Source organism: Myotis myotis, unplaced genomic scaffold (genome assembly GCF_014108235.1).
Source record: "Myotis myotis isolate mMyoMyo1 unplaced genomic scaffold, mMyoMyo1.p scaffold_m19_p_20, whole genome shotgun sequence".
In the NCBI taxonomy this organism is placed as follows: Eukaryota; Metazoa; Chordata; class Mammalia; order Chiroptera; family Vespertilionidae; genus Myotis; species Myotis myotis.
The window spans coordinates 4,689,568-4,715,099 of NW_023416325.1; the positions used below are offsets into that span (position 1 = coordinate 4,689,568).

General features: G+C 49.9%; 1 protein-coding gene and 1 long non-coding RNA gene across 17 annotated transcripts in view; one reads left to right on the top strand and one right to left on the bottom strand.

Annotated features, from left to right (window-relative positions):
- UBE3B (ubiquitin protein ligase E3B) overlaps positions 1 to 25,532 on the top strand; it is a 35,518-nt gene that overhangs the window by 6,053 nt on the left and 3,933 nt on the right. For 14 of the 16 annotated variants that reach the window (XM_036354140.1, XM_036354153.1, XM_036354141.1 and 11 more), the window contains 23 exons: positions 35 to 155; positions 1,690 to 1,749; positions 1,903 to 2,007; positions 3,307 to 3,403; positions 4,437 to 4,522; positions 5,361 to 5,443; positions 6,415 to 6,520; positions 6,811 to 6,931; positions 7,881 to 8,058; positions 9,573 to 9,739; positions 10,781 to 10,948; positions 13,380 to 13,551; positions 14,728 to 14,846; positions 15,473 to 15,587; positions 16,527 to 16,626; positions 17,191 to 17,310; positions 19,133 to 19,309; positions 19,426 to 19,536; positions 20,357 to 20,494; positions 20,798 to 20,863; positions 22,458 to 22,516; positions 24,822 to 25,004; positions 25,421 to 25,532. In XM_036354140.1, the coding sequence (XP_036210033.1) occupies positions 35 to 155; positions 1,690 to 1,749; positions 1,903 to 2,007; positions 3,307 to 3,403; positions 4,437 to 4,522; positions 5,361 to 5,443; positions 6,415 to 6,520; positions 6,811 to 6,931; positions 7,881 to 8,058; positions 9,573 to 9,739; positions 10,781 to 10,948; positions 13,380 to 13,551; positions 14,728 to 14,846; positions 15,473 to 15,587; positions 16,527 to 16,626; positions 17,191 to 17,310; positions 19,133 to 19,309; positions 19,426 to 19,536; positions 20,357 to 20,494; positions 20,798 to 20,863; positions 22,458 to 22,516; positions 24,822 to 25,004; positions 25,421 to 25,532 (2,764 nt within the window). The remainder of the gene's footprint in view (positions 1 to 34; positions 156 to 1,689; positions 1,750 to 1,902; positions 2,008 to 3,306; positions 3,404 to 4,436; positions 4,523 to 5,360; positions 5,444 to 6,414; positions 6,521 to 6,810; positions 6,932 to 7,880; positions 8,059 to 9,572; positions 9,740 to 10,780; positions 10,949 to 13,379; positions 13,552 to 14,727; positions 14,847 to 15,472; positions 15,588 to 16,526; positions 16,627 to 17,190; positions 17,311 to 19,132; positions 19,310 to 19,425; positions 19,537 to 20,356; positions 20,495 to 20,797; positions 20,864 to 22,457; positions 22,517 to 24,821; positions 25,005 to 25,420) is intronic. The other 2 variants (XM_036354154.1, XM_036354156.1) reach the window with 2 other exon arrangements.
- LOC118678447 lies at positions 150 to 25,493 on the bottom strand. The gene is made up of 6 exons (XR_004974904.1): positions 25,382 to 25,493; positions 24,512 to 24,722; positions 13,391 to 13,584; positions 3,057 to 3,163; positions 2,042 to 2,243; positions 150 to 828 (listed from the first exon to the last, which is right to left on the bottom strand). It is a non-coding gene; the product is annotated as an uncharacterized LOC118678447 (long non-coding RNA).

Consider the following 25,532-nt stretch of genomic DNA (forward strand, 5'->3'; position numbering starts at 1 on the left):
TTTTGTTTTGTTTTTTTACTCTTCCCTCCCTTAGGAGAGAGATCGATGAGTTTTTTAAAGCAGATGACACTGGGTCCAGTAGAAGAAGTGCACTTTGTATTTTTAAGATTGCCAGGAAACTGCTGTTCTTGTTCAGAATGAAAGAAGATAATGAGGTAAAATAATAACAGCAAACATACATCGTCCTTTCTGTCTGCCGGGTCTTTTATAAATGCTAAGGCACCCTGTTCTTAGGGCAGCTCTCCGCCACTCCCACATCCTGCCCTTTGTCTTCTTGGGCCTGATTTGCAGGGTTACGCCCAGTGCTTCTGGACCTCCTCACAAATCTTTTCTCATCGACTATTAAGAGCACTTGTTGGACTCAGATGCATATGGAGGCCAGGGAGGTTAGATGAAAGAGTGACTTCGGACTGAAGGGGCCCGGGTTCAATTCTGGTCAAGGGCATATGCCTGGGTTGTGGGCTCAATCCCTAGTAGGGGGCGTGCAGGAGGCAGCTGGTCAGTGATTCTCTCTCATCATTGATGTTTCTATCTCTCTTTCCCTCTCCCTTCCTCTCTGAAATCAATAAAAATATATTTTAAAAAAAGAAAGAGTGAAGAAGCCATTGATGAGATAAAACATAATGTAGGTCACAATACATGGTAACTCACAGTGGTGGCGAGACCTCGGAGGGAGCGGTGGGGTCTGTGGCGTGCCCATCCAGAGGGCACGGCCTCTACTCTGCAGCCAGGGGTGGACCCTGATTTTTTTTAAAGAGATGCTGGACTTCTTTATGCTGTTTTCTCATTTGTAAAAATTGGTAGCTAATTTCAAATTCCTTTTAGATCCTGCAAACCAAACAAAACATACTGGTTGTACCTTTGGGGTTAGAATTAACCCAGAAAATACAGTTCCAGGAAATAGCTAGTCACCTGTAATAGTACTAACAATGCCATTGAGGAATGCCTCTGGGTGATCAGGGGTTACCGTTCATTGTTGCTAAGTCTCACCTCGTGGCAGGCCATCTGGTAGGCACTGGGGTTCCAGAAGGAAAAGATGGGCAAGGTCTCTACCCTAGAGAGCTGGGAGCCCAGCAGGAGACGGAGCACACGGGCAGTGAGCACATGTCACCTCACGTAGGTGAGGACCGGCAGGCTCGGTGAGGCGACCTCGGTTACAGAGGCGGAAGCGGTAGTTCGGAGGGATGGGCCGGCCGCCCAGGACCACACCACTTTTAAGGATGGGTCCAGGGTTGGGACTGCCACAGTGTGGTCTGGTTTTCAGCTTCCAGTTTTCTCCCTTTTGCTTTTCAAGATAACAAACGATGATACAACAGCCTGTGAGGCAGAAGTCAGTGTCCACGATGCTTACAGAATGGCAAACGGGGGAGCAGGATTTAGGAGACAGCTGCTCGTCCCCAGGGGCCCACGCCCAGGGTGCCAGTTGAGTTTGTTTTTCAAAAGGAGTGCCAACCTGGATTTTTATGTGAAATACACGTTTCTAAAGGAAATGTAGGGCTCATCGAGTCCGTGGGCCCCCAGTTTGAGAGCCTTTCTATACCTTTTTGATCCTCAGTCCCCACATCTGTAAGACTCGCTGTGAGTCTTTGGGCAAAATGCCTACACATGCCAGGTACCCACCAAACATTTGCTTCTTTCCCATTTTTATCAGTTGCTGGAATTTATGACCCCCCTTCTGCCTCTCTGCAGAGATTTGAAAAGTTGTGTCGCTGCATCCTGAGCAGTATGGATGCTGAGAATGAACCCAAGGTAAGAGGGTGGGTGTAGGGTTAAATTAAGCATTATTGGCTGCTTATCTGTCCATTGATTCTCATCGCCTTCCCTGGCACTGGCCAATAGCTAGACCATACGTAAAGTGATCCCTGTAACTGCCCATTACATTTCTCTTTCTCCTGCTTGTAGGTGTGGTATGTGTCCCTGGCTCTTTCCAAGGATCTCACCCTCTTATGGATTAAACAGATCAAGGACCTGCTGTGGCATTGCTGTGAGTTTCTTGAGCAGCTCAAGGTAAAATGAAACACTGTAAATGTATCCTTCCCACCTGGGGCCTTTAGGATGTAGTTTCCGGGGCAGAGGCTTGGCAAGGACTTGGGTAGCAGCTGAGCGATGGCGTGAATGTCAGCAGAGCTCCCAGGGATCCGTTCCCAGCCATCCCTCTTGAGGCATCGGAGCAGTGGTCTTCTCTGTTACCTGCTGGCTGCGTCTGCATTCCACAATGGATTTCTCTTTGAGAAGAGGCACTTCTGCTTTGAAAAAAAAATGTTTAAAGTTCATGCAGAGAAACACACATTAGGAGAAAAGAACACCAGATCCGAAGCTGGGAATATCTAAATGTAGTTCTCAATCTGCTCCCAATTCCTCATGTGGCCTTGAACAAGGCACTTCCCTTCGCTCATTCTCTCTGAGCTTAGAGCTTTCAACTATCAGTGATGGCGAACCTTTTGAGCTCGGCGTGTCAGCATTTTGAAAAACCCTAACTTAACTCTGGTGCCGTGTCACATATAGAAATTTTTTGATATTTGCAACCATAGTAAAACAAAGACTTATATTTTTGATATTTATTTTATATATTTAAATGCCATTTAACAAAGAAAAATCAACCAAAAAAATGAGTTCGTGTGTCACCTCTGACACGCGTGTCATAAGTTCGCCATCACCAGCTGGTCTCCAGGGTCCCTTGCAGTGCTCATGCTAAGTTTCTGAGCCTAGACAGGAATCGGGCCTTTCCCAGTCTGCTCCTGTGAAATAGTGTATAAAACAGCCAGTGTTGTAGAGTTATCTTTGTGCCGGGCGGGCGCTGCTCTTAGTGCTTTACGTACATGAATTGTTTATTCCTTACAACAGCCATCCTATCCCTAGTCAACAGATGAGCATTCGAGGCACAGAAAGGTTAAGAAACTTGCCCGCGGTCACAGAGCTAGGAAGTGGTAAAGGCAGCAGTCTGAACCCAGGGTCCCTGTTATGCTCGGTCACATTTCCACTCCGTTGCTCCAGGGAACGGCTGAGCATACACATGCTCCTAATGCACGCAAAGCCAGCAGGCCAGCGCTGGTCACCTGTTTCCCAGGATCCTCAGCGCTCCATTCCGGGAGTACTTAGATTCCGTAGGCAATCACTCGTGGGTCAAAATCCCTGTCGTTTAACTCCTGACAGTGGTCATCCCCTAAGAGACAAAGAAGAAGAATATGTACTTACAACCTGACTCACTACTTGAGCCCGAGAACACTCAGCAAAATTACAGAATGGTTGCTTCACTGTCTGGGACTGGGGTGTGTGTGTCTTAACCTTCCTCTTCATTTTTTCCAGCCTGAAATCCTACAAGAATCCAGACTCGTCACACTGTACCTCACGATGCTTGTCACCTTCACAGACACTTCAACATGGAAAATTCTCCGGGGAAAAGGTCTGTGGGACTTGTTCAAAGTCGCAGAGCTTGGGCACCTTTTCTACTTTGTAAGAAGCACTTTTGCCATCACAAGCCCCAGGGGAGGCACTCACTAAGCCTTGTCATTTCATTTGGTGAATCAGCAGCAAGTAATTCTCTTTTGGCCATAAAATGTGCCTGTAATGCTGCCTCCTTCCCTGAACATTATGCTTAGCTTTATGTTTGTCAGACCGTCACTTCATCCATCCATTCAGCAAAGAGCCTACTGTGTGCCATGTGCTGTGCAGGCACTGGAGGTACAGAGGCGGCCACTGGCCTCCAGGGCTTTACCTGCTGAACTGCAGCTCACAGAACAGAGAGGCTGGTGGGGAGAATGACATTAAAGAGAAGTCACATGCATATCCTCGGCCGCGACAACAGTGTGAGAAGTGGCACGCAGAAGGAAGAGAAATGCGAGTTTAGTGGGGCAGGGACAGCCTTGCCCTGCTCTGTCGGGGCTCAGGCCTTCCTGCAGAAGTGACAAGTGAGCTCAGAGCTGGGGCAGCGTCAGAGTCACTGAGTGAAGAAGGACAAACCTCCAAAAGCCGAGGAAACTGTATGCAGAAGCCCCAGCCAGGAAGGAGGGTTTATTTCAAGGCATTATCCTGGATTCTGGGGAGGATTTAAACTATGGTGAGCCCTGAGCCCTGCAGGAGCTTGTTTCTCATTGGAGAGGAGGCAACCACAGAGCACAGAAAGTTCCGTGCCCTCGGAGGGAAATGGAAAGGTGCTCTGGAGCTCAAGGCCGGGCCCTTCCTGCTGGCTGGGAGAGTGCTGGGCCCCGTTACCTGAGAGGCGACACTTGAGCCGGGCCTTCGGGAGAGAGAATGCGGATATGCAGCATCTCCGTGGACTCTGGTCCCAGTCCCAAGGGAAGCGGGAAGGCAGGCCAGGGAGCATCTCGCTGCCTGTGGCCCTGGCCTGGGGCCCGATTTTCTGTCCCACCTAAGCAGTTCCTCTTGCGGCCAGAGATTTGTTGGGTTTCTTTCCTCAGTCCTTTTTCTTTCCTTAGGTGAGAGTCTCCGACCAGCCATGAACCACATCTGTGCAAATATAATGGGACATCTCAACCAGCGTGGACTTTACTCTGTGCTGCAGGTCTGTGCCCCACCCCCTGGTGTGTGAGCTCCTCCTGTAATAGGTGACCTCACGCTCCACACCTGAACTTGGTGTTATGTTTGGTTTTGGCACATCTGGCGCCCTCCTCACAGAAATACTTTGCAGGAAGAGTTTAACGCTCAGTGTCCTCTCCTACCTTCCCCGGCCTGGGTCACTGTGGTTTGTGTAAAGGGGGGCGGTGGCCCCAGGATCCCTTCAATGCGCTCTTTGGCTACAGGTGCAGTCCGGTCACTTGAAATTGAAACTGAGGGAGGAGGCCTCAGGCTTGTTCCCTCTGGCTCCTTCTTGGTTGGTTCTGGAATTAACTTTCTGGCTCTGTCCTCAAACAGCCTTCTGTCCACACTGCACCTTTTGTGCCAGCCCATATGCCAAGGAATGGTCAGAAGCTGAATTGGTGTTTAGGATTTCTGAGAAGTAGCATTGATTCAGCCATGGGCTCTGTCCTGATGTGGCTCCATTTGCTCCACACACAGGGGACATTGTCCATAGGTCCTCCCAGTGTGAAGGGGTCCACCTGACACCGTAACTCGGAACTGCTTCTGAAATCTAGCCTGTCTCGCAGTGTTAAGTCTGGGCTTTGTATCAACTGTTAATTTTTTAAAACTGTTTATTATGTAAAAGATTAAACATATTTAAAGGTGAAGGGGTGGTATTAATGAACCTCTACCCTATTACTTTTCTCTCCCCTCATTTTTAAAAAATATTCCAATATAGTTTTTTATCCGAGGCACTCATTTTACTTTTATGCTTCTTTTTTTATGAACAAATGAATACAAAGTTGGCATCATCCCCTGACCAGTTAAAATGTTCTTTGCAGATATTGTTAACCCGTGGCCTGGCCAGACCCCGGCCTTGTCTGTCCAAAGGCACTTTGACTGCGGCCTTTTCTCTGGCGTTGCGGTAAGTAGGAAACGTACTTGCTTCTGAAGGGCCGCACGTTGTTTAAGGCGTCTACCCCTATTAACTGACTCCTCACCACATTCTCTCGCTCCACTTCATAGATGAGGAAGCTAAGGCCCAGAGGGTAAGCCACTTGTCCTTGGTCACACAGCGGCGAGTGGTAGGGCCAAGAATTAAACTCAGGCCGTCCGACTCCAGAGCCCACACTCATTACTCCTTATTCTTTAAACTTGCTTCCCATATTGGCACATCTCTGTACTCTAAAACAACATGTGTTTCTTTAAGTAATGGTACATGGGGACCTTCCCAAACTCGCCCTGCTCCTTTCATTAGCTGGGACCCTCTTTACCTGGTGCATGGACCGCTGGCCCTGGTTTCCGGCTGTGCCTGTGTGCCTCTCCAGCTCCCTGATTGCGGCCCCAGCTCTCTGATGGCTGAGACTATGCATTAAACTACGTTTGCCCCCTCCCCTGCTGTGCTTACCAGAATGGATGCGTACCCTGTTAAATGTACCACCAGAAGTGCATTTGTAGAATTTGTCACCCGAGGGGGCTTAAGTACAACAATTACAAGTAGGCTAAAGAAAGATTTTGATGACATCATGTCAGTAAAACATCAAAACTGATTTGTCATAGCTGTGTCACGTGACTCAGCCTTCCCTTAGTGCAGTGGTTCTCAACCTGTGGGTCGCGACCCCTTTGGCTGTCGAACGACCCTTTCACAGGGGTCACCTAAGACCATCCTGCATATCAGATATTTACATGATGATTCATAACAGCAACATTACAGTTATGAAGTAGCAACGAAAATAATTTTATGGTTGGGTCACAACATGAGGAACTGTATTTAAAGGGCCAGAAGGTTGAGAACCACTGCCTTAATAGGTGTCCCCATCCATGGGAAGCATAATTTCAAGAGGTTTGGGGGGCCCCTGGTAACCTCTCTGAGTAAGGTGATCTGTCTGTGTCTAGCCCTGTGATTGCTGCCCAGTTTTCAGACAATCTGATTCGGCCATTCCTCGTCCACATCATGTCTGTGCCAGCTCTTGTGACTCATCTCAGCGTAGTGACCCCTGAGGTAAGTGGCCCTGAGTTCCCCCTTCTATTTTTTACTTCCTTGGAAATTAGAGCGTAAACTGATTTCTCTGTTAATTCCCACCTCTTCCCCCGATTTTTCTTCGACATCCGTGGCCACTGTCGACACACTTTGGTTAGCAGCCCTAAGAAAGAGGTTCTCATATTTGTGCATCTTCTTGGCCATCAGGAGCATGTTGGGCTCCTGGGGGGTGACCTGCAGGGGTCAAGTTCATGCTCCCGTGGGAACTTCTTCCGTCAGCTTCCCCTTTGACAGTCTGTAATTGTTCGCAGCGCCTCACTGTGGTAGAATCTCATGACATGCTTCGTAAGTTCATCACATTTTTAAGAGCTAAAGATCGATGCCGCGATGTCTGTGAGAGTTTAGAAGGAAGCCACACGCTGTGTCTAATGGGTGAGTAGCTGAGGCTGGGATGTGATTGTGTCCTGGGCGTCGGGAAAACCACAAGTGGTTTGTTTTTCACCTTTCGGGAGATCAAGAGCTGTTTTTATTAATGATTAGAAGTGTTCACAATAGGAAACATGTAATCAGATAGACAGTTAAACGAGACATGTGAAGTTGAAAATCACATGGGAAATAGATCCAACTTGGCAAACTGGTTGAGTGAGTGTAAGTGAATGTTAAGTTTTAGCCCTTAGCTTCCTGGCAGCCAAGGGAAAATTGAAAACGTGATGAGTGGCCTGGATAATTCTCATGTTGGGAGAAGGGAGGGCGCAGTTGGGTTGGGCTTAGATTAGAGTAAGGCCTGCATCATCTGTTTTACTGTTTTCATTGTAGATCAAAGGGGTTGTGGATAGAAGCATTTGAAACCTGCAGACATACATAATTCTCAGTGCCTAACATAGAGAAAGGTTCTTAAGGCCAAATTTTAGGGGAGTCCTCACACAAGGCATGTTAAATAACCTTGGTTAACTTTGAATACAGTGACTTCCATGGAAATTCAGATATTCTTCAAAAAGGTCATTTCTTACTTTAACCCTTGGTTTTAAAATAACAGTAAAATGTCATATGAGCTAAATGTCACGTCCCCGTGTGCCAGACAGTCTACATGTTAGTCCATACAGCCTTCACATCGAAGGTGGGGATCGTTATTCCAGTCTTACAGACGAGGAAACAAGATGGGAGAGGTGGGGTGAGGGTCACCCCGGGCCTGGGGCAGAGCCAGGATGGGAAGCCAGGCTGGCCTAGGTCTCGGCCCTGCACCGCCTGCAGCCCCAGCCCTGACAAGTGCCCCTCCCCGTGGAATTCTTCCCGCACAGAGACGTGGCTGCCTGAGCGCCAGGCAGAGCGCGGGCCGCGAGGTCTGTCTGGACCCCGCGCCCTCAGCCTTATCTCTTTGCAGGCAACCTCCTGCACCTGGGCTCCCTCAGCCCCAGAGTGTTGGAGGAGGAGACAGATGGGTTTGTGAGTTTGCTCACGCAGATGCTGTGCTACTGTCAGAAGTACGTGACCCAGAAGAAATCCAACCTGACCCACTGGCACCCCGTCCTTGGCTGGTTCTCCCAGTCGGTGGACTATGGGTGAGTCCCGGGGCAAAGCCCTGCCCGTCCTGCCTCCCCTGCCTCTCCCCCACCTCTCCCTTCTTTCTTCATTTTAGCTTATGTTGTTTGTTTCTTATTATAAAAGTCACATATAGTCATTGTATAAGTATAGGTAAGAACACAAGAGAATAAAAATCATCTCCTAAGACAGCCTGTGTGCACTTCCATTCAGTCTTTTTCCTACCAGTTTTTTCACACAAATGGGATTGTATTAATTTGTATTTTGTTCATTTAGTAAATTATGAACAATATCTATTAATATTATCTTTCCTTCTTTAATATCATTTTATTGATTGCCTAGATTGCCATATTTTGGGGAAACTAAAATAAGGTACATGATTCAAAGGGAATAGAAGTCACTCCACATGTTTTTCAGGAGCTGGAAAATAAATGTTAACACTTTTAATCAAGAGCTCAAAAATATTTTTTTAAAAAACACCTCTAGTAGAGGTGAAGTAAGGTGGCATCACAAATTTAAATGTGCACGCTGGGCTGAAATGAGGTGGTCTCAGGACCTGAGGCGCGTGCTGCTCAGCTGTTTTCCTTTCCATGTCTGCCTGAGGCCTGGGGTCCCTGCTGGGGACTCTTGAGGCAGAAAACTGAGGGCCAGGGCAGGAAGTCCCTGCTTTTCTCCCTTTTCCTTGTGCCTGAGTGGCATCCAGTTAAAAAGACTATCAACTGCCGACCAGAGCTCTGCCCCAGACTGAAGAGGGCCTGTGTGTTGGGCATCGGGATGTTGTGGGCAGAGAGTGGGGCAGACTAGCACCAGGTGAACAGCCTGAGCTCAGCTGCACTCCTGTTCTCTGGGGGCACCTTGGACAGTCGCTTCACCTCACTTTTCTCATCTGAAACATGGGGTACAGGCGTCTCAAAGGGTTGAATGACATAAACCGTGTCAGCCTCCCGCAGGCCTGGCCCATGCTCAGTGGGTGGTGGCCGTTACCACTGTGATGCTGGGAGGAATTACAGGGTCTGGAGCGGGGAGGTGATGAAGGCGGGTTTCAGGGTGTGAGTGATCCTGGGGTGCGGTGTGGAGTGGAGGAAGGAGCAATTGAAGGCAGGGAGACTCCTAGGAGGCTGGAGAGTTAGCGGGGTGTGGGCCAGGCCTGCAGCTGGCTGTGAACAGGACAAGATGGCAGGCCTGAGATGGCTTGTCCACTGAGTGGTCAACAGGATGGAATCAGGGTGAAGGCAGATCAAGGGCATCTGGGAGATGCTGTGACATGGAGTGTGGGGACCGAGGGAGAGCAGTAGTGCTGTTGGCAGCACAGGAAGTCTGGGTGGAGCGACAGGAAAGATAAAGGGCAGTGTCTTCCACATCAGGCCTCAGCAGCAATTTGTGGATCCCCCTTTTTAAAGTATGATCTTATCGACCATGTTGAGTGGCAGGTCCTGCTACACCTCTCAGTGCAAGGCCCCTTAGGGAACCGCGGGGGCTCTCCCTGGCCCTCCGCCGGGCAGACCCGACCCCCTGGTCTCCTTTTCTCTCCCAGCCTCAACGAGTCAATGCCCTTGGTCACCAAACAGCTGCAGTTCCTGTGGGGGGTGCCTCTGATCCGGATCTTCTTCAGTGACATCCTGAGCAAGAAGCTGCTGGAGAACCAGGAGCCGGCAGCTCACGTGCAGCCGGCCTCCCCGCAGAACGTGCTTCCCGTGAAGAGTGAGTGGCGGGAGCAGGCCCGGCCGTGGCCGCGGGGGGCTGAGGGGCAGCACCTGCCCACTCTGTTCCTGTCACCCTCCCCTCTCCCACAGACCTGGAAGCTGCTTAAATCACTTTACGTTTAGCAAAACAGTGGCAGGAAGTCCTTAGGAGTAGAAAACAGGGAGCTGGGGAATAGAAATGGGTGAACAAAATCAAGGTCGTGTGTAGAGAATGTCCACTGATGAAGGATCCGAGAGGGCCGCCGTGGTTGTCTCTGAACTTCCACTTGGCTCTGAATTTCTAGTTGCCAAAATGAAAAGGGACTTGGGACCCTTTCTTCTCATAAAGACGAGGGCCTGTTTCTTAGGGGAAGTAGAGCTTTTCTGAGTTCGTAATCATAAACGAACTCTCCCACGTGGGGCTGCTGATGAAGGGGCCACTGGGTGCCTGACCCGGCTTCCAGCTCAGCAGTGGGTCCTGGGGGAAGGTTTCTTGTGGCCTACTCTGGCGAAAGTGAAGGAACTGCCGCCAACACATACTTCAGTGGAATGACCTGCTGATTTCCAGGTGCGGGCGGCTTTTCTTCCGCCAGCCACTGTGCTGCAAAGTCCCATTGTGCACCTGTCAGTGCGATGGGCTCTCGAATACAACTTCCGCAGGATATACATGGGAAGCGTCAAAACAAAAGTAGAGTGCAGCCCCAAGTTGAATAAAAGCGCAGAAAGTTGGGGATCCACCAGGGCTCCCTTTCCCCCCTTTCCCTACTATAGTCCTCGGAATTTTTACCTTTGTGGGTGCTGAAGTTAAGTGGTTCAGTAAAAGGATCCCCTGTAAGAATCGGATTTTCTGATTCTGAAGATGTCTTTGGGTTTTACCTAAAATCCTATGGTTAATGTGCTTCCAATTTATCCCAAGGAGATGCCTTGAATCAGGCAGCAGCCCACTGGGTGCGGCTGTAAATTCGGAGCTTTATTGGAATGCGGTTCCCGACAGGGTGGGACTTGGCCGATGGCTGAACTTGGCACTTCCGCTCACCCGTTCCTCTTCTCTCCGTGCCAGATCTGCTGAAGCGTGCGTTTCAGAAGTCTGCGTCGGTGCGGAACATCCTCAAGCCCGTCGGGGGCAAACGCGTGGACTCCGCGGAGGTGCAGAAGGTGTGCAGCATCTGCGTCCTCTACCAGACCTCGCTGACCACTCTCACCCAGATCCGGCTGCAGATACTCACAGGTGTGCAGGCCCCGGGCCTCTTCTGGCTCACGTCTGGCCGACAGTTTTGCTTGGAACACGTGGATTTCTTCTGGCTTCCTTGAAAGAGGGTATTTGTGAGCCATTCTTAGAGGCCGAGTAGTTGAACGGCTCAAACTAATCTCAATCCCGGCATTTCCAGTTCATTCCTGTGACCTGGCTCTTGATTCTCATTATGAAGTACTATTTGCTTTTAAAAAATCACTATTTTTTCTTAATCCTCACTTGAGGATATTTTTCCATTGCTTTTTTAGAGAGTGGAAGGTAGGGGGAGGGAGAGAGAGACATCGATGTAAGAGAGACACATTGACCTGCCACTTTCCGCACTCGCCTGACCAGCGCTGGGGGATGAACCCGCAACTCCTTGGTTCCCAGGCCGACGCTCTAACCACTGAGAACACTGGCCAGGGCAAAAAGTTACTTTTAAAAAAATTTTAACAGAAAACTAAAAAAGACAGGGAAGCTGAAAAAAAAAAAAGCTTAAGCCATTCTTTATCCCGCAATCCAAACATGACTACCTGTGCCTGAGTGTGCTATCTGTATATATATATTTAGATTGAAATATATAGTTTTATCCTTTCCTTTCCATTAGTCACCTTAATACGCATTTTATCTTGTCAGAAATTCTTCAGAAACCTCGTGTGTATAGGCTGCATAACACATCATGGCATGGGTATGCCCACCATTGTCCTTTTCAGCTGAGCAAGGAAGAAAGTCCCCCTGTGAGCCAAGAGTTGGGCGTCAGGGTTTAAGTGGTGGTGCAGGAGCTGGGATAGACTGGTGTCATGAGGACAGAGGTCTGGAAGCCATGAAGCTGTTTACCACATAAAGGACTCAGAACTTCTCTGCTGCATTTTACTTTTTGTTTTAAAACATAAATTCTTGCCGAAACCGGTTTGGCTCAGTGGATAGAGCGTCGGCCTGCGGACTGAAAGGTCCCAGGTTCGATTCCGGTCAAGGGCATGTACCTGGGTTTCGGGCACATCCCCAGTAGGAGATGTGCAGGAGGTAGCTGATCGATGTTTCTCTCTCATTAATGTTTCTAACTCTCTATCTCTCTCCCTTCCTCTCTGTAAAAAATCAATAAAATATATTAAAAAAAAAATTAAAAAAAATAAAACATAAATTCTTGCTGCTTCTCCCTTTCACACTTACTTCTTCATCTTCACATGTTCACAGAGCACCATCTATGCCAGGCACTGAGGGTGCAGAGGTGAAAAGAGCGAGGGTCTGTGTTCCCAAGGGGGTTATATCCTAGTGGGGAGACCAGGCATAAGATGGGGAATGCATGCAATGTAATGAAGGCCTATGATGGTGGAGTAATGAGTGACGATGTAGGCTTGGCTTGGAGGAGGGTTGACGGTTTGGCAGATGATTCTTTGTAGTGGAAGCCAGCCTGTCCATTGTAGGGTTTCTGCAGCCTCTGGCCCCTACCCGTAGGTGCCAGCAGCACCCACTCCTTCCCCCTAGTTGTGACACCCATACCTGTCTCCAAACATTGCCAAGTGCCCCCTGAGGACAGCGGAACTGGGGTGGTGATGGAGATGGAAGCAGGAGGGTTTTTTGATGTTTCAGAGGCGGACTGGACTTGAGGGAGTGGGGCCTAACAGTTTCAAAGATGATGCCAGGTTTTTAGCCCAGTGCCAGTGTGGGTGGTGCCATCTGCCGAGCGGGGGATGACCGGCTGGGGGCAGGGCTCGTGGGCTTGGAGAGTTCTGCCATCAGAAGGCTAAGATGTCCTCTGCTTCCCCCTGGCCACTGTTCTTAGTTGTTAGAGTGTCAGCCCAAACAGTGAAGGGTCGCAGGTTCGATTCCTGGTCAAGGGCACATATCTGGATTGCAGGTTCAATCCCATGCGTGTAAGATAGTTTAAAGCAGGTATCGATAAACTACTGCCTGTGGGCCAAAGCCAATCCACTACTTGCTTTTATAAAGTTTTATGGGAACAAAGCTACATCCATATTGTCTAACAGCCGCTTTTGTGCTATCATAGTTGCATTGAGTAGTTGTGACAGAGATTGGCCTACAGAGCCTAAAAACACTGACTCTGGCCCTTTCCAGAAAGAAATTTGCTGATCTCTGAGACCTGGGTTCTGCTCTTGGTCTGACACTACCTGGCTGTGTGGTTTTGAACCACTTAAACCTCTCTGGCCTGCACTTTAGATAACATTGAGTTTCACACTGGAAAGGAGATCATGCGTGTAAAGTACGTGGAATAGTATCTGGCACAGAGTAAGCACCCGTTACGTGTTAGCTCTTATTCTCGTGGTGATAATGATTTTGTTGGTAATCGCACCTTCTCTCTCACACACTGAATGTTCACTAGTAGGTGTGTTTGTCTCCCTGGTGGGTAGGGAAATAATGGACCAGCGGGAGCCCCACCTGAAGCTTGGGTTTCTCTGTCTTTTCCCAGGTCTCACTTACCTTGATGACCTGCTGCCCAAACTGTGGGCGTTTATCTGTGAGCTGGGGCCCCACGGAGGGTTGAAGCTCTTCTTGGAATGCCTCAACAATGACACCGAAGAGTCCAAGCAGCTGTTGGCCATGCTGATGCTGTTCTGTGACTGCTCCCGGCACCTCATCACGTAGGTTGACTGCTGCGGGCCTGGACTCCTTCCCTAGAAGGCAGTGGCAGTAAGGAAGCAGTTACAGATGCGGTTCCTGCTCAGGTTTGGGCTTGTGTGGCAGGGTCCACTGCTTGCTTTTGTAAATGACGTTTGAGAAGCATCAGATGAGGAAACATTTACAGAGTGGGTGGCACATAGTAGGGCTTCAGCAGTTGTTAGTTCCTATCCTTTCAGGGAGCTGGGTCAGCACCACTAATGTGGCCTTTGGGGTTCCTAGTCTCTGGGTCTAAATTACTTCGGTCATTTACTCGCTGTGCTAGTTTACTGGAAGCTTGCAGAGCCAGGGAGTCAGGGTGCAAAACTTGGCTCTACCACTTACCGAGATGCCCTGGGCAACGGAGATAACATTACCAGTGTGATAGGGAGTGAATGAGAAAAGGCATGTCAGGTACTTAGTACAGTGCCTGGCACAGAGGGAGAAATTAACAAATGCTAGTCCCATTTAGTTCCTTGTTCTTTAAGCTTAGGTGTCTACTCGTGTATTTGGTATTCTTTTAATTCCACTTTTCCCCCAAAAGGCTGGTGAAAAATTATGAGAGAATGGATCTTAGGCAGTTATGTTCAGGCTAGAAGCCTTGGCAGGAGGCCTCCGGGACTGGTAGGTGGCAGATTGGGTAAGAATCATGGAGGGAAGAGCTCAGTGAGAGGTTGGTGGCAAGAGCAGTGTCCGCAGCTGCTGGTGCAGACCCTGACCTGCTGGGTCACGGGTGACCCAAGAGTGACTCACATTCTAAAGGGAATGGAGCCATTTTAGGATATTTTCAGATAGATCTAAAATACAGAGCAGGGCTTATTGTTTTCTTCTTAATTGTATTTTTAACTTTTTACTGGGGACAATTTCAAGTCAATAGAAAGTAGAAAGAATATAGTACAATGAACTCTCATGCACCCATCACCAGCTTCAACGCTTAACTCATTGCCAGTCTTGCTTCATCTGTACACCCACCACTCTCCTCTCCCTCATATTTTGAAGCATATCCTAGACATTTACTACTTTATCTGTAAATTTTACAGTAAGTATCTCTAAAAGATAGAACTTATTTTGTTACCTTATTTTGTCCTCTAAGAAGTATAGATCTAGTTTTTTTGCCTTTTCTCGGTGGATAATTATGAATAATTTTCTGTCTGATTTAGGATCCTTGATGACATTGAAGTTTATGAAGAACAAATTTCATTCAAACTGGAAGAGCTGGTCACCATCTCCTCTTTTCTGAATTCCTTTGTGTTTAAGATGATCTGGGATGGCATCGTAGGTAAGGTAAAGGTGGCGGCCATTGTTCAGTTGATGCTACAGGCAGAGACGTCAGTCAGGAACACAGCTGGTTCTTAGCCTTATTAGCTGTCAACGTTAACTGAAAATGCACATTTCTTCACCTAATTAGAAGTTTCATTTTTTCGCTCTCTGTCTATGACCACTTAAGACAGTGGTGAAGTTAAAGAAGTCTTGTTCTCCCACATGTTTTTCAAGATTTGCTTGTATCAGGAATTATTAGTAATGATTAATTTTGCCCCAAATCTCCTTTTGATTCTTTGTGTTGATTCTTTATCTTTGAGAAGATAAACGTGTGCCAGCTCACACCTCTGGTTAGATGCACCTCCTGATGTGTTTCCAGTGGTTCAGTACAAAGCTCCTTAGATTAATAGGGTCTTAGATGATGTGCTAGTGGGAGGCGGCGTGAATGTGCCTAAGAGATACTCAGTCCTGCAGACACTTCAAACACACCCAGGGCGCCTTTCAGCTCTGTTGGTTCCATGCAGGATTCACGGGGGGGCAGGAGGAGGCGGGGCCTTGGTGGGACTTGATGACCAGAGCTGTCCTTTCAGTTCGTCTCCACTCTGATCAGCTTCATGATGGTGCCTCCTGCTTGTGTGCCCACAGAGAATGCCAAGGGTGAGACCTTGGAGCTGTTCCAGTCCGTCCATGGGTGGCTGATGGTGCTGTATGAGCGGGACTGTCGGCGCCGCTTCGCCCCTGAGGACCACTGGCTGCGAAAGTGAGTGTCCTGGGTGGGGAGACGGGTTTATGGAGGCAGAGTCGCCTCTGTAAGCGCTGCCCACAGCAGAGCTGCCTGAGCGCGCTGCACTCACGTCCCAGGGCAGAGAGGAACCTGGCCCTCTCCTTCATCTTTCACCTGAATAAGGAGACCCGTTCTTCCTGCACCTGTCGGGACAGATCCCCTAGCAGTTCCTTCTCTTAAAATATGCATACATTGAGGATGGTTAGAGCTCATTATAGCAGCAAAGCCCGGTCACATTTAGCAAGTGTTTTTTATCCAAACTGGGAAGAAGAAAAATGTTCAGCTGAACTGAGCTACAGGTAATGCTAGGCAAATGGCAGTTTTTAAAAATCAGAATTAGCAGGATAAAAACTACAGCTAGGTGTTTTGGGGGATGGGGTTAGGGAATCCTCTTGCAACTAAACAGAAGATCAGGGGTCCTCAAACTTTTTAAACGGGGGGCCAGTTCACTGTCCCTCAGACCGTTGGAGGGCCGGACTATAGTTTAAAAAAAAACTATGAACAAATTCCTATGCACACTACACATATCTTATTTTGAAGTAAAAAAACAAAACGGGAACAAATACAATATTTGTATTTGCATGTGGCCCGCGGGCCGTAGTTTGAGGACCCCTGCATAAGATTGTGTCCACATTGTCTCATCAAGGACATGTCAACTCCTGTGTCAGTTGTGGCACTACAGCAGGATTGGCCAGCTGTTTCTGTAAAGGGCCTGACGGTGACTATTCTAGGCTCTGCAGACCAGTCTCTGTAGCACGAACACAGCCAGAGACAACATGTAATGAATGAGTGTGGTTGTGTCCCATTAAAATTTCACAAAAAATGGGCGGCAGGCTGCATGTGGCCTGCAGGGTGCAGTTTGCCAAGAATGGTGGTTTTTTTGTTTTCATTATCCCAAGCCCATGTCTTTTTAAGGGATCTCAAACCTAGCGTGCTCTTCCAAGAACTGGACAAGGACAGAAAGCGGGCCCAGCTGATCCTGCAGTACATCCCTCACGTCATTCCTCACAAAAACGTGAGTCGCACTCAGAGCAGGGCCCCTGTGTATCTTTCTGTTCCACCACGTGGCTCCGGGCTTTCCATCTCTGTTACCCAGTTGGAAATAAATAAACGTGCTCCCTCACTCAGCAGATGCAAACCGTGATTGGATCTTAATCCATCGGGCATAAAGCTAAGTCCTGTGGGTACAGGGATTGAAGATACTATGAACTGGCAGTCCTGTAGAGTGGGGTGTGTGCCACAGGGCTGGATGCTGTGGGAGCCCAGAAAGGGGTCGGGAGCACAGGCAAAAGTGGGCAGTGTTTAAAGGCCTCGAGTGAGAGAATGCAGTGCTGTTGGAGAGCCAGACGGACAGCCTGTCTGGCTGGAGAGAATGTAGGAGGGAGAGAAGAAGCTATATTTCTAATTCCCAAGAATGTTTTGGGGAATGTTTCCTGTTTCCTCAAGTCACTTTTAACTTCTGGAAGCATCCCATTCCAGTTGCGTCTCAAATGACTTAAAACCATGAATCTTGTCCAGTGTGTTTTAGGGAATCATCAGCCCTTGACCCTGTTTCTGGTCTCACCGTTGCTCGTTTCAGAGAGTTCTCCTGTTCCGAAATATGGTCACCAAGGAGAAGGAGAAACTGGGGCTTGTGGAGACCAGCTCCGCCTCACCTCATGTCACCCACATCACTATCCGACGGTCCCGGATGTTGGAGGTGAGAAGCCCACAGGAAGTGTGCTCTGTGGAGGGTAGGCATTTCAGTGGGTGAACTGTTGCCTCTGAACTATTCTTGTCACTCCTTCATCTAATGACACTGGAATTTAGGCTTTGGGAGCCAGAAAGGGGCCATTTGTCCTGTTTCCTGCTCTGAGAGCTGCTTGGTTAAACAGGTTTTCTTCTCCTTTTCACCAGGAGGGCCCCTGGCTAGAGCATCAAACACTTGGTGCCTCTAAAGGAGGACAGGAAGTGCAATGTGCAGAACATCTTGTGTCTATGCAAACTCCATTCATCCTGGCAGGCACTTGGCCCAACTGTGCATGTGGAGGCGGGAGTGTAGGTGTTAAGTTGACTGAGCCGTGCTGGGAGCTGCATTACCACAGAGCCAGAAGTTCTTTGTAGACATACACTGATGAGATGCAAGGGAAGTGGCCCACCGCAGTCAAAGCCAGCATAGGTTACCACTCTGGCGACCCCAAAGAAGAATACACCCAGTTGTGTAATAGAAACTCCCTTCTCCCGCATTTTCTTCAGATGCACCTCTCCTGTCTCAAAGTTCTCAGCCCCACCACCTACCATCCCCCTCCAGTGGGACCAGCACCCACAGGAAGTCTAGAGAGTCCCCAACTCCCTTCTCAGGTGTCAATGCTTATGGCACCGTCACTTGACATCCTGGTTACCTGAGGCTGCGTTTTAAAACCCATCCCTAAGGGACGTAAAAGGAAGGGTGTCTGTCTCAGGTTTTAGGCCAAGTCTGTTTTCCTCTTCCTGTCCCATTAGAAATATCTTGTCATGAAACTGATCACTGCCTTCCTACTGAATGAGGAGGGAGGAGGTCACTTATTCATTAGCCGTGTTACTGTCTGGTGGTCTGATTATTAGAACATGAGAGCCCCGTGGCCTTCGCTTGATTTGGACACGAGGGGCATCAAAAAGCTGGCATTAGACTCATGATGTCCCAGGCTTTCTTCCGCTTCCTTTGGTGTGGTTTGTGTTGAAGGCGGGGCTTCTGTGCTAGGCGTCCACGTTAGTCCCCCAGGAAGGCATCCCCTCACAAGGGTGCAGGGGGCTGGCACTGCAGCATTCCAGTCCCGGGAGGAACCTCAGGGGGACACCCGCTTGTCCGCTCACCCGCCAGTGGCAGAACTAAGGCCAAAGAAATTCAGATTCTCAGTAGGGTCACAGATATCAGGCCTCGAAGGCCCTGAAGAATGAAGCCAGCTCTCCCGTCACCGGGTCGGGGTCTGCCAGCCATCTGCTCTGCTGCCAACAGAGAGACCTAGGACAGAAAGCCAGCCATGTTCTGCTGGCATAACCACTCCTGGGCTCCCCATCGCGCTTTGGATGTTTAAATTCCTCAGCATAACTCACAAGGCCTTTCGTGATCTGGGAGAGGTACCAGGAGTTGAGGTGGAGGGTATTTTATTCTTCATTTTCTAGTGTGTCTGTAGTGTGGTTGATAAGCAATGAGCTAGATCCTTGTATCATTAAAACAGAGAGGGCGAGATCTGGTCCAGGCTTCTTTCATCCCTGATGGCCGAGAGCCTGTTGTGACTCATTTTGTCTAGTTTCCTGTCTCGCTGCTCTGCATCCTCTTGAAGGCAGTCCCCGTCGGGGGAGAGTGGTAAAGTCATGTTCCACAAAATGAGTTCCTTTGACCAGGCTTTCATTAAGAACGGGCGAGAACTGCTCTTCTCATGCGCCCATGCGCCCCGACTCACACGTCTATGCCACTGGAGAGGTCCCACAGGGAGGAGAGCCTTCGGGGAGCCCCGAGTGTGCAGCGGTGTCCTAATGGGCTGCACTTCTGCCCTCGGCAGGACGGCTACGAGCAGCTGCGGCAGCTGTCCCAGCACGCCATGAAGGGCGTGATCCGCGTGAAGTTTGTCAATGACCTCGGGGTGGACGAGGCAGGGATCGATCAAGACGGTGTTTTCAAGGAGTTCCTGGAAGAGATCATCAAGAGGGTGTTTGACCCGGCTCTCAACCTGTTCAAGGTATTCCGGGGGAGGGGGCTGCCAGCCGCCACACGGAAGCGCCACGAGAACCGAAGGGCTGGGCTTGCTCCACACAAGGCCTCACCTCCCTGCCTCTGTCACCTTCTTCCTCGCAGACAACCAGTGGGGACGAGAGGCTCTACCCCTCGCCCACCTCTTACATCCACGAGAACTACCTGCAGCTCTTTGAGTTCGTGGGCAAGATGCTGGGGAAGGCCGTGTATGAGGTAGGCGCGTGAAGGAGCATCGAACTGGAAAGGATGAAAAAACGTGGGAAGTACCATGGGCTTTGTATGCATTTATGTGATCAGACCTAGCGTGTCAACTGCCTGTCATTAGGGAAGGACAGGAACCGTGATTACTGTACAGAGAGACTGGTACTTTCTTGTGTGGCTCACTGAGTCCTCAGCATCACTGTGGTGTGGCCGCCGCTGTCCTGTTTGTAAGGACAAGAGAACCGAGGCTCGAGGAGGCGCTTATCCAGGGTCTCATCGCTCGTTAAGGGGTAGAATGCAGATTCGCACCCAGGCCACCTGAGTCCTAAACCTGCCCTCCGCTTCGCTGAAGGGTGAGGAGTGGTGTGAACGTCCTCCCCCATTTCCTGGGCCTCGTCTCTGTTTCCTCCCTCCCCAGCAACAATAACAACATTGCAGATGAAAGAAACGGGGGCACTAGACCCCGCTGTTTGCCCTGCCCTGCCTCTGGTGGGTGCTTGTCCTCTGAGCTCCCACAACCTGCTCCCAATATGTCAGCAGGGAGGCTGCGCTGTCACCCATTTGCAGGTGGGAAACCGAGGCTCTGTGGCCGGGCAGCAGCAGAGCTGGTTTGATCCCTGAGCAGTGTGGCTCCAAAGCCTATGTCCATAACCACCATGCTGAGGTGTCCCCAGGGGGGACTTGGTTGGGTTTGTTAAGTGATGGGGAGGTAGCGTCCAGATTGAAAATTTTGCAAGTGCCCGGAGATGCTTCTGGAGCCTCTGCAGCGTGAGCTGCCCCCATGGGATTATTGGGGCGGAATCTGGACAAACAAGCTTGTCTCCTCCCCCAGGGGATCGTGGTGGACGTGCCCTTCGCCTCCTTCTTCCTGAGCCAGCTGCTCGGGCACCACCACAGTGTCTTCTATAGCTCCGTGGATGAACTGCCTTCCCTGGACTCCGAGTTCTACAAAAACCTCACCTCCATTAAGGTAGGTCAGTGTGGACAGGCGGGGGCTTAGCTGAGCGCTGGTGGAAGGCAGAAGTGAGTGAAGCCCCGCAGGGTGGGTGTGGTGGATGAGGTCCCCTGCCCCTCGTGCCCTCAGGACGCTGCCTCTCAGGACCCATGCTCAGGGCCTCCTTCCTCGAGGGGATGTGTGGCTGTCTCCTTTGCTTCCAGCTGTTCAGTGGCCACAGCAGTTGATGCCTAAGCAGACCTTGTAGGCAGGAGTGTCGGTTCTTCCAAGGACATAGCCCTGTTGGGTTCCAACGCTTTCCCTTCTCTGTCGTCTTAGCGCTACGATGGGGACATCTCAGACCTGGGCCTGACGCTGTCGTACGATGAAGACGTCATGGGTCAGGTAGGTTGACTTCTGGGGCTGAAGTCTTCTTTCTGTCCCTCTGGCTTCCTGAGGCCTGCCCTGCCCTTGATGCTTTCCCCAATGGTCCCTAAACAGAGTGTCTGTCTGTCCGGCCTCTCTTTCCTCTGGCTCCCATGCCAGTTCTCCTGTCCCACCTTGCTGGGAGGTGGGGTCTCCTCCTTCCATTACAGCTGACCTGGCCTTTGCCTGCTCGCTCTCGCTGTGCTGAGACCCCTCGCTCTGCTGAGGTTACGCTCTGGGTCATTCCTAATTGAAGTCATAGCTCCGTTTGTAACGTTGCTTTTTGTTGCCATGGTGAGGATTAGCTGTCACTCATGAGGACAGTGACTGAGAAAGGGGGAAGAAGGCTCTAAGACATGCCTCTAACAGACTCCTGTCCCCATCCCAACTCGTCACAGAGCAGAACAGGAAGAAAAAAGACCCTTGAAATCATGAGGGCAGAGCTGTTTCCTCCCCGAGTTCTTCTCAGCTTTTCTCGGAAGTGCCCCGGCCCCTCCAGTGTGTTCCGGTGACACCTGAACAAGCCCCCATGCATGTGGTCCAACGGCTGCTCTGCAGGAACCGTGCCGTGAGCTCGGGTGCGGGGCTGCCTCTGAGCCCTGCCTCTGGGGCCTCAGAGGCCGCTCGGTCTCCCCAAGCCACAAGTTCCTTTTCTCAAAGGGCCATTTGCCGAGTGTGAGCCCTCGCTGGGACCAGTGTCACCGGGTGCTCTGTAAGTGCCCATGTGCCCTACCCTCCTCCTGAAGAGCCGCCAAGCAGGCTGGCACCTGAGGGCTCAGAGAAGCCTGTGAGAAAGAATGCCAGCGCATTTGACCACAGAACGCCTCTTTCAGAGAGAGAATGCCATCTCACGAGTGACTGTCAAATCAGAGCTCACAGGCAGGGTGCTCCCTGGGACCCTTTGTGGGAAACGCCAGGCTGGGCTACTCCTAGGGCCCTTTTAGTTTGAAATTCTTTGGTGTGCCCCATGATGCACACAGCATTGGCCCTAGAGGCCACTGTTTTCCAAACTGTCCACATCTTTAGAGTTATATTAACAATTTCTATTAAAATTTGCTTGAAAACGATGCACTCTTTCATTTCTTTAGGTGACCCACTGAAGTTCTTAACGTTGAGGAAAGCAGTTGATTCTATAGTTTCCAAATCTTTCATCAGATTTTGAGGCTTCTTCCTGCATTCTTAATTCTCTCTCCTGACTATAAAAATAATGCAAACTCCTAACCAAGTATCAGCTAGAATGTGAGCATACAGGTGAAAATGAAAACCGCCTAGAGTGGTGGTGCCCAGAGATGCCACCGGTAACACGTGGCTGGCCTCCTTCCAGATCTTTCTCCCTGGCACCCACATCATCTTTTTTTTTTTTTTGCTAGAGAAAAAAAACCTTTCACATTGATCATGCAGGGTCTGCTTGCTGATGTGTAAGGCCAGGCTTTTTGTGGGAATGGTTGTTCCCAAACATGTCCCATCTTAATTGTGTCGTTATTCCGGACGTGGGTGTTGGCCCTTTTGTCTGCAGGAAGCTTTCTCCCCATTAGAATCCTCTCGAGTGATTGCTCCCCCTCTTCTCCCCCAGCTCGTTTGCCATGAACTGATTCCTGGAGGGAAGACCATTCCTGTTACAAATGAAAATAAGTGAGTATCGCAATTCAATTTTCATTCTGGCTCTCCGGGCTTACTTTGAAAATTTATTAAGATACTTTGAAGTAGAAAAGCCATAAATATTATAATGGAACTTACTGGTTAGAGTTCATAGGCCAAAATCGTATTACATTTGATGTGCAAAATAAGAATTGACACTTTATTGTTTGCAGTAGCACTTCTGAGGCCAGAGGCAGTGTTCCTAGGAATGTAATGATGGCCCTCCGTGCAGACAGATGGATTCTGGGCCCTTCGGGCATGCAGTCCGGAACCCAGAGGGCACTGAGGCACAAGGCACCTGGAGGGAAGATGGTTTAGGAATGATAGCACCTGGCGGTTGTAGAAAGCCCGGTCTTGAGAACACAGTGGCAAGTTCGGATGCAGCAGATAGGTCTTAGATATGAGGAGCTTCTGAGGCCCGGCAGCTGTCGTCACAGATAACAGGCTTTCAGGAATCTGTCATGAATGTCAACTTCTTTGGTCCCTAGAAGCCAAACCCCTCAATGCACTGTCTCCACCTGGCCTATTCTCACCGAATTAAAATAGTAGAACCTGGTGTGAGGAGTAGATATAGGCCTGTCATTCTGTCCGTCTTCTCCTGCCACCAGACTCCACTGAGCACCTGAACTATAATCTGAGTGTCACTCCCCTCAGTGACACGTGAGAGCTCGGTCCTACCTGGTGAGGCCTTTGGACCAGATGCACGTTACAGCCCAGCATCCTGAGCATCACGTCTCTGGGTTGGGAGGCCTCGGTCAGCCTCATGCTTGGGAACTTTCATTCAGAACAGACTGTTCTTGTCAGGATTGAGATGCACCAGTTTGACTTGCCTCTGGGGCGTTAGTTTGACAGCTGAGAGAGAACAGAGGCTGGCGGGGAGGAACAGGCTGGAGGCGTCAGCAAGTGGATCCTGTTCCTGCCCCTGTGTTCCCTCTTACCATCCCTGCAGAGGGCTTCCCGGGAGAGCGCGCGTATAAAAGACCTTCCAGGGTGTCTGGGTCACAGGAGGGCCTTAGTAAATGAGAGCAGTGGTTGCTACCATCATCGAATAGGTGACACGTCACACGCAGCCAGCTGCCCTCAGATTGGTGGGTTTTTGTGCCAGACATGAGGGCACAGGGGTGGTGGTAGGAGGAAGTGGCTCCGTGCAGCCTGTGTTGCGTGAGGTTCCTGCCCCGCCTGGAAACTGTGGAGAAAGTCCTTTCACACACTTTTCCACGTTCTGTGTAAACCTCAGGGTGAGAGCAGGGTTCAGTGCTGCAGGCTGCTTATCCTGCGAGGCCTGGCAGTGCCCACTTCTCCTTCAGGGGATGCTGGGCCCTGCACTTCCGAGGTGTGAAATGGGAGAGCCCCTCTATCTCTTTGGTGGAATGGACAGTATTAGTAACCGGCTTCAAAGAGTCAAGGAAAGGTCATCCTGAAGTGTATGGATGTGCAAGTTTGCTGCTGGATAATTTTTAAAGTAGGCTATTTTCAAGGTCAGTCACTCAGATCCGAGTGCTGCGGTAACATGTTTATTTGATTGGACTGATGGGGATTTTGAGAGTTTTACTTGGGCTGGGCTCAGGTTCTTTCACCCCTGAGTACCTGCTTGCTAAGAAATCAGCAAGGCTAGCAAGCCTGTTGGGATGTACTTAACCTGTTCAGTTGCAGTATATTATACGTTGTACATGCGGCCATTGTGTTCATAAAATCAGACCAAGGAGACCATCTGCTGGAGCCGTGGTTAGTGCCCTGACGTCCTAGTTGAAACTGAACATGAGCCAGCTGCATTTGGCCAGAACTTTCTGCGGCCTCTCCTTTGCATGGCCTCGTTCTTGGTCCAGATGAGCAAGGTTTTGATGGAAGTTTCAGTATGAAGCGGTTTTTCTCTGCTTTAAAGCTCAGTGGAGGACTGCATTACATCTTAATTGGTGTATGTCCAAAAGGATGAAAATAAATCCAAGACCGGAAAAATACCCTGTGTACCAAGAAGGGCCCTCTCCTTACCTGGAGATTGTCTTGCTTTGACTCTTGACACATTGGGGTGTTATCCTGATGAATGACTGGCCCACTGTTTTGTGCGGTTCTTTTTGGAGAAGTGATGAGGTCATGCCCTTGAACGTTCAATGCCTTCACAGAGGCACGGAGTGTACCGTTCAGGAGAGCCGTCGTCGTCATCTGGTGGTTCTGGTGAAATGTCCCGGTACTGTTTATGTTTCTGTAAAATGGAACAAAAATGACCTAACTCATCTTCTAGCCCATTGGAACAGCCCACTCTGTCCTGTTAATTTCCATTGTTTTCTTTTGTCGGCTACAGAATTAGCTACATCCATCTGATGGCACACTTTCGAATGCACACTCAAATCAAAAACCAGACGGCTGCCCTCATCAGCGGATTCCGTTCTATCATCAAACCCGAGTGGACCCGGATGTTCTCAACCCCTGAGCTCCAGCGTCTCATCTCCGGTGACAACGCTGAGATTGACCTGGAGGATTTAAAGTAAGGAGTGAGTGAGCTGGCGAGGGCGAAGTTCTTAGGCCTGGAAAGCAAGCAGCCCCCCGCGGGGTCCTCTTTGGAGAGTTATTTCAGGGCCCACCTCCGATGCTCTCCTCCCCGCTCACGGGGTGAACTGCTTGGAATAAAAGCCCAACCACTTGTGTGCCTCGAAACCGAAGTGAAGCAGATCTTGAGGACCGTTGGGCTCTCTGAGCTTCTCAGGACTAGTTGCAGGACCTCCTATGGGCTTCTGCTCTGGAGCTGCCAGCTCTTGAACTCTCTGCCCCGTTAGCTTCCAGGGACATGGGGTTATTAAGGCATGAACTCTGGCTTTCAGGGGACGTGGTAGTTAGTAGTGCCTGTCTAAATGCCGTGCTTACCTGTGTCTGCATGACTGAGCCGTGTCTGCATTGTTTCAGGAAGCACACAGTGTACTACGGTGGTTTTCATGGAAGTCACAGGGTCATTATCTGGCTCTGGGATATTCTGGCCTCCGACTTCACGCCCAACGAGAGAGCCATGTTTCTGAAG